Consider the following 8,004-nt stretch of genomic DNA (forward strand, 5'->3'; position numbering starts at 1 on the left):
CGCGGGCCCTTAAGGTGGTGAGATGGTTCCTGTATACGCAACCTACGATTATGCACACATTTTTGAGAGCTGGCAACCGCGTGACTTATTATTCGAGGAAAGCTGTGTACGCCATTGCGAGAGCACCAATCAAAGGCACCAACGCTTGTTACGTTTGACATCTTGATTTGGGCAATCAATGAGAAAGCATCGTGTTATAGTTGTTGTTACTGTATACTTTAATACAGGTAGTAATATTTGCATTTCTTTAAAATTTACTTGTGTTTTGTATGGAACGTTTTATATTTTTTTATAATTTTCCATGTTTGTTTTTGAAATCGACACAATTTAACCCCGATGCATCACATGTATGAAAAAATACCTTTTGTTTGAAATCGATTTTGGTGTAAATGTTTTCCCAATTTATTATGTTTCGACTACGTGGTCTTGACCTCAAATTAAATATTTTTGACTTGTTTGTAAACTAACAATTTTCGGCTTGAAGAGACAGTCATGGGGGCGGTAAATAACTGTAACCGCATTAGTTATGACTTATGACACCTAATCCCAGGACCCTTCTCGAATGTCAAGCATAGGCTGGGAATTCCCGCACGAGCGCCCATAATTGATACCTGTTCCAATGGTGGAACTCTGCTAACGCAAAACTCTTCGATGTAGACGTATTTTGTTGTTAAAAGGAAGATTTATGTTGTGCATTCTTATCATTACAAACAATTAATTTTACCCAAAATCGTCCTGAAACCTTCATTTTCATGCCTACTTTCTGTCAGGAAACTAAAGTTTCCTTGACAGAGGCAGAGCAGATTACGTTTCCTGCCGCTTCTCACTTTACTGGCCGCACCTGTCACTTTACCGGCCGCACCGTCACTTTACCGGCCGCATTTGTCACCTTTCCAAATGTCTATAATGACTCATGTCATCACTGACAGATTGACATTAATCAAAAGTTCTATATAAAAATTGAAATTTTATATTTAAATACGATTTCGGGTAAAATTTAATATAAAACTCGTCAGTAAAATGACATTACCCGACTCTGAAATTAAAATACTAGGCCTCAAAGAGACCTCGCACTTCAATATTTCCTCGCCAGTAATGTATCATTTTCTTGGCTTTTATGTAAATAACTATTACCCAAAATCGTCCTGAAACCTTAATTTTAATGCCTACTTTCTATCAGGAAATTTTAGTTTCCATGACAGAGGCAGAGCAGACTACGTTTCCTGCCATTTGTCACTTTTACTGGCCGCACCTGTCACTTTACCGGTCCCACCGTCACTTTACTGGCTTTTTAGCATTTCCAATTGTCTATAATGACTCCTGTCAGCACTGACAGATTGACATTAATCAAAAGTTATATATAAAGATTGAAATTTTGTATTAAAGAACGATTTCGGGTAAAATTTAATTCAAAACTCGTCAGTAAAATGTCATTACCTGACTCAGAAATTAAAGTACTCGGCCCCTTCAATATTTCCTCGCCAGTAATGAATCATTTTCCTGACTTTTTATGTACCTAGATAACTATTGCTATAGGTACAGTTTAATATTAATTTGTCGGCAACCATTTTCAAAGTTTAGTGTAGCTATGTACATTGTACATAATTTATTTCGACTAACTTTCGGAGCTTTCACAATTTTCATAATAATAACAATAATTATCAAGCAAGCTTTTGGTAGTTTCATCCCGGCCGAGCGTTAGCCTTTTTGCCTATTGGACTCACGCTCATGGTAATGGATCTACGTTTCACCCATCGTCACAAAGCGCCGAAAAAATCCGCTCGATTACGGCCGTTGAATCAACGCGCTACTATTTTTGGTCCACGGTCAACAAACGTGACACGCATCGAGAGGATAGCCTTTTTATGTCCAAAACATCGTGCAAAATGTATGCCACGCGTTATTTTGAGATGCCAACTGACTCAGCGCACTTCACTTCAAGAGAATTCTAAACTCTCAAGCCTTGAACCTGAATTTTTTATGATCAAACTGGGATGGTCAAAAACAGAATTCCTCGCCCTGCGAACCCAGAACGAGTTTTCTTGGCGGTTCGCGTGCTTAACTCTTTCCTAGTCAAATCCCGGAGCTCCCAAAATTCTGTTCCGGATTAATCCCTACCTATTTTTTTGAATTAATTGACGCCCCTCCAAAATAACGCCTAGTAATTAAATATACCATTTTTTTTGATTTTTGATTCGTTGTGGCTCCCGATTTACACGACGGGCGTTCGTCATAATCTCACCCATTTAATTTGTTTCAGTCTTGATTTTTCACGAACGAGCAGTGATCTCATCCTCATTTTTCAGTTTGGAGCACGTCAGACTTATTAAGATATAATTATCTACGTTAAAACCCGACAGACGTGGAGCCAAGACTTCCGGAACTCATTCAATTCTCAACACACTATAGAACTCAATTACTCAGAAAAATATTACGAAATCTCGATATCCAAATCTGTTTCACTTTTTCAAAGGATTTAAGCGCTGAAATATGTGTGCCTCCGCAAATGACCTAATGTAGTGGAGATTTCATTCAATACTAAATCTTCATCGGTTTATTTTGCATAAAATTATAACTGGGTTTTGCATGTTGACAGAACGAAGTATTTCTCATAAGAATATTAGATAATATTTTACGATATAATTGTTAATTAGTATTACGTCTACAAACTTATAAAAATGATTTGCAAAAAATGAATAGTCTCTAGACTTTAATTTCTTGCGCTCTATGGGATTTTTCCTCGGCCGCCCTCTGTTGCGCTTCCAATGATATGTACTGCCACTTTGGATCTTCCAGGGCGTATTCGTATTTCGATTGGAACTCGTAAAAAGTTTGGGGTGGCGTCGCAGTTTTTACACTTTCCGTCCAGCGAAAAGGAACAAGTTTCGTCTAAAATATGATCACATTTTTATATGACAAAGATACAATCTTGCACTAACCTGATAGAGAATGGTGTCAAAGTAATGCTTCTTATTCGATCCCAAAGTCAAGATTACAGTTTCTGAATATGAAACTGGATTTTGCTTTGGTTGAAAATAGCATTTGGTAACATATCTATCACAAATATGAGGATTAATATACAGAAGCAGGAATGAACATACTTACTTCTTTGTCCCATAACGTCCTTCTTCGTTTCGAACTTCACTGGTTACCATGGCTCCCTCCGGAATTGCTTCTGTACGGCTAAAACGTAAAATGAAGTGCAAGTAAGTACACAAATAATACTAACACTTGAACTAATTTATTAACCAATTGAATTTTTAATTCATTATTATTATTATAATCCTTAACAATTTTTGCAGGTACAAATTTTCGTCTTTTTTCAACTTTTCTTTCTAAATCCATGGTTAGAATATTTCAAGATGGAATGAACAAACTGCATTATTTACGCCAAGATAATAACCTGCGCGGCTCAATACTCACTTTGGCAAAGTTGTTGTTTTCGACTGCTCGATTACGTTGTCCTGTTTACGAACCACATTTTCTGTAAATCAAAGATAATTTTTATCGTTTGGTCGTTATCTATCCTTTAATCAAGGCAATTTTTTATTATCCAATGTGTTATTAAAATTATTAGTCACGCTACTTTCAATCAAAGTCAATAACGTGAGGGTAAATACCCTGCACCGTTGGTAATGGAAGCACCAGACCCATCCAGTTGCTCCCCTTGGACCAGAAAAATGGGTGCACAGTAATCAAAAGTACAACTCCTATGGCCATGTAACCATGAAATTTGGTTACCTACTCGTTTACGATTCAAAAACCACAAGGTCTTCTTATTCAAGGGAACATTTTCAATCTTACGTAATTTGGAAAGTTTTATAATCACCAGGAAACTGGTACACACAAACCAAAAAAGATAACGTTAGAGGAGCAAGAACCGAAATTATCATAAGTGTATAGAGCGAATTTTTTTAAAATAAAAAATTGCAGGCGATGGTGAAGCCTTTTTTGCTGGGTTGTTAATTTATGAGCAAAGAAGGATGGTTTGCCTATATGGACTGCAAGAAATAGGCGCATACTAATTATGCCGATAAAAGTGAATCTATCATACACTTTCTTCAAGATAATTGTGAAAGATTCATTGCTAATTAATTCTAATTTTTCTACTAACGTTCTTAGACTATAAAGATGGGTGTGGCAGTATCGTAGCGTGCAAGAGGGGACCAAATCAAGCATTGTTGTTCCGAATCTACCTAAGGATTAAAATGTATCTATCGATTCGTAGCCCCCCTCCCACACACATACACGCACACAAACCCAAAATGTTGGTTTCTTCCTAAATTTTCTTCTCGGAAACCAAAACCGACAGAAATACGGATTTTGAAGTTTTATCTAGACTTCTGGGTGTCTTTTTTCATTGTGAAAAATGATTTCCAAAATTCCTATCCTAAGATGGCGCACCCGTAAAAGGAAAACTCCTCAGATACCAAATTTGTTCGAGATCAAATTTTGTATCTGAGGAGTTTCTCAACGTGAGAATAACGCATCCAAAATTAGATTATGAAAACTCCAGCATTTTGGACCCTATACTGTCCAATTTTGTCACGTAGATATTAAATTTGTTACACTTTCCATTACATCCACGGGGTAAATGATATTTCAGCTAGTTCTAACGAAAGGGCGGACGAGCTGGCTCGTGAAAGCAGTGGTGGAGTCTTCGCCGGGCCCGAGTCTACCCTAGGGATTGCTCCCTCCGTTGTCCGGGCCAGGATTGATCAGGAAGATCACAGGTGTCCTTACGGGGCATTGGATGGTCAACTATCACCTGCATAACTTTGGGCTCGCGGAGGAGCCCACGTGTAGATTCTGTGGCGAGGCAGATGAAACTGTCGAGCATGTGGTCTGTCACTGTGACGCTTTGATCAGGGACAGACATCAACTCCTTGGAGACAGCTGTCTGGAACCGGAGAGGGTGAACGCTAAACAGGGTCCCTGTCCTTCAATGTGAGGAACGGGCTCTGAACTCAGTTGTGAAAGAAAGGGGGTAGGCACAATGGGCCTCTGGTGTGCCTAAGGGATGCTCGGTCAGGCTCCCCTATGAATAGAATAGAATACCCCCAAAATAAAACGAAGTGGGTCCATTATGAATTCATTGGAGAAACATTCTCAAGACCTGCATAAACATGATAGCGGAAGTGTTACACCCCGTTCACACGTCCAACCTGAACCTCTCCAGATTGACCCCAAACAGGGATGCTGCCAAACTTCACTCTCTACGAACATCTCACCAGGTGAAAATATTTCTTACGCCTTCCTTTCTGTTTCAGACATCATTTGTATATGATCTTTAATTTCGTCAATGGTTTTGTTTCAAGTAAACAAGTTACTGGAAAATGACTCTGGATGCAAAGTATACAAAATTTCACTACATTTTTGAGTTTTTCAGATTTCTCTAAAAATTTCTGTTTAATCTTTGTGAATTGAATCCTCAATCCATTTTGTTAGGTCCGATAACTTTTTTACTTGACCCCGGCGTATACGGTACATTACAAAGAAACTTTTGAAATAAACATATTTCCTACATTAAGTGCCGATATTAATTGAAAAAGCGTTTTAGGTTGAAAGGTGGAGTTTAATATTTTGTTTTCTATACATTTTCTATGTGTTTCTGTTAACCCAGTTTGGGGGTGCATAGGTAAATGATACACATAGATTATTATTATCACTTTAATTATCATTTTTACCACCTACCTACAACATACGTAGTATCAGAGGTCTACAAATGACCTCCCACTTTAATTACACACATCCTCATTTTGGGTCCCTAGGATCACAGATCTCAATGATATTCAGTCCGCCTGTCTGTGCACTTATTTCCTACCAAACCACTGAACCGAAGTAAGTAACTACAGTTGGCACACGTGTTCTTAGGCGAAAGTGAACAGCTGAAAAGCTTTTGAAAATGCCCTTATTTTTTTATTTATTAAATCAATTAAACGGTACCTATGCGAACTGTATTTTCCAAGAAAAGTGGTTTCCTACAGCGGGTGGTTTTGGCACAGCACGCCAAAAATTATTATTTCGCCCGCCCACTCTGTAGAATTATTGGCCCGCTCTTAGTACAATTGTATAATCAATCGACTACGGCCCTGCTTATGCGCCAGTTAGCTCAAAATTTTGCAACCCCTAATGAACAGTTTTCCTTCCTCCTTTCAAAACTGGAAATGCATGTAGAATCCAGAAATGTAAAAATATACAGGGTGTAGTCGCATCATCAGTTTTATAACCATATCGCCAATTCTCCCAAACTTACAGGAGTGAACCTACTTTGGTTTACACCATAATATAGTACTTAATACGTTCAAATAGAACGACTGTGGTTTCTTGCTACCAATAGTTTCACCCACAATGAATGTGGGATTAAAAAGGTAGTTCGTGCAAATCAATACATATTTGGATTTTTCAAGATACCTGGGTGGCGGGTGTATCTGGCGACTGACTCAACCAAGCATAGTTGTTATGGTAGCCCCCGGAAATCCTCTACCCCCAACGGTTACCAATTTCCGACGTTGAATATTAGGTACTTTGAAAAATAAATCAACATCCCACTCTCACTAAGTAGCAACCTGTCCGTAGTAATTTTTTGAAATTTTTTGTAACGCACCGACTATTACAGGACAAAAATGCGTTCAAGGGGGGCAATCAATTTAGTACCTTAATTGCGAAAATTGATTATTCATTCCAATTATGTGTAATCTTTCCACAAAAGTGACTAAGCGAGGAAGTAAACATTTGATAAATGACAAAATCCACGTATTTTTAGAATGGGAATTCTTAAATATTTTCAAGAAACTTAAACGTATACTGTAGAATTTGAGGCTCCTTTTACGCCTACGTACCTATACTTACTTGAACTTTCTTTGTTTTCAATTTGGCGATCAACGTTGCACCTCCTCTCATTTTCAAGAAAATTAAACGAAGTAGTCTTCATAAATTCCGCTTTCGGTACTCCCAATTGGGGGCGCGATTCTTTGCCAGACTTCATTATTTTGCAACTACACACAAATTAATATTACATACACAACGAGAAAACACGCTAAGTTAATAGACCTTCACACAACGAATAGTAAAAATCTTTTGTTGCGTGGTACGCGATAGAGGTTTTAGTAAATAAATAATCGAGTTTAAACGGTTGAAAATGACGTCATTTTACATTAAATTAACATACTTCCAATGAAGTTAAAATCGCTATCGTGACGCTTCTGCTGTACTGTGAACAATCCACTTTTATCTGCTCCCTTTGTCCTCTTGTCTACTAATTCTGTAAATAACGAAATCTCCTGATAACGTGCCTTACCATGTAATGAATTACCCAACCGCATTCCATTCCTACCGTACCTTCCTATTTACTACCAGATCTATTGATGATCTAATGAAAGAAAAACCGGTCATCGAGCAAGGTCAGTGTGTCACATAGGAAGGCATTTTGAAAGAAGAGAAAAATCTGAGGTATCTAATCAGGGTGTGAGACGTCGCCGACCGACGCCGTCAATTATGTAAAAATAATTAAAATCCCACGGCGGTGTTTACGTAATTGACCTGAGAGAGTACCTACCTATATACCAACTGATTATGTTGAATAAATATCATTTATAACAAACTAATACATGAAGTTCAAATAGCAATGAAACGAATAATGGTGCATCTTGGCTCATTTGGGCGCCATTATTTATTGCGAACAAGTATAATTTTTAACAGCACGTCTTTTATTAAAATATCACCTACTTATGGTCATGGTCATGGTACAATTTCTTTACAGTACCTACCTACTTACTTTAATTATTTGCCACGTCTTTGTGTATGGTGTACTGTGTAGGATGAACGCATCCATTTCCGTTTCACCAACCGCGTCAGCATGGATAACGCGGTCCAATGGATTCCGTGCTACAAACCTTACTGGAGACTGGAATCGGAAAAACGCATGGCTCCAAGAGCAAGATGCACACCCTCCCAACCCCCACAAGGATCAGGAACAAAACATAAACAACAAGCTTCGAGCAG

At 38.1% G+C, this 8,004-nt stretch overlaps 1 protein-coding gene across 3 annotated transcripts; it reads right to left on the minus strand.

Annotated features, from left to right (window-relative positions):
• Positions 1-2,539: 2,539 nt before the first annotated feature.
• On the minus strand, positions 2,540-7,269 carry LOC116177126. 3 transcript variants are annotated; one of them, XM_031496005.1, is made up of 6 exons: positions 7,172-7,269; positions 6,853-6,998; positions 3,424-3,484; positions 3,106-3,183; positions 2,940-3,054; positions 2,540-2,889 (listed from the first exon to the last, which is right to left on the minus strand). In XM_031496005.1, exons 2-6 carry the CDS (start codon positions 6,986-6,988, stop codon positions 2,704-2,706), a joined length of 576 nt encoding a protein of 191 aa, XP_031351865.1. In that variant the 5' UTR covers positions 6,989-6,998; positions 7,172-7,269; the 3' UTR covers positions 2,540-2,703. The 3 variants fall into 3 exon arrangements, with proteins under 3 accessions (XP_031351865.1, XP_031351864.1, XP_031351866.1); XM_031496004.1 differs by lacking the exon at positions 7,172-7,269 and having other exon boundaries at positions 6,853-7,158; XM_031496006.1 differs by lacking the exons at positions 3,424-3,484; positions 6,853-6,998; positions 7,172-7,269 and adding an exon at positions 3,230-3,373.
• Positions 7,270-8,004: the final 735 nt, after the last annotated feature.

The sequence above is a fragment of the Photinus pyralis genome, unplaced genomic scaffold (assembly GCF_008802855.1).
Source record: "Photinus pyralis isolate 1611_PpyrPB1 unplaced genomic scaffold, Ppyr1.3 Ppyr1.4_LG7, whole genome shotgun sequence".
Lineage (NCBI taxonomy): Eukaryota > Metazoa > Arthropoda > Insecta > Coleoptera > Lampyridae > Photinus > Photinus pyralis.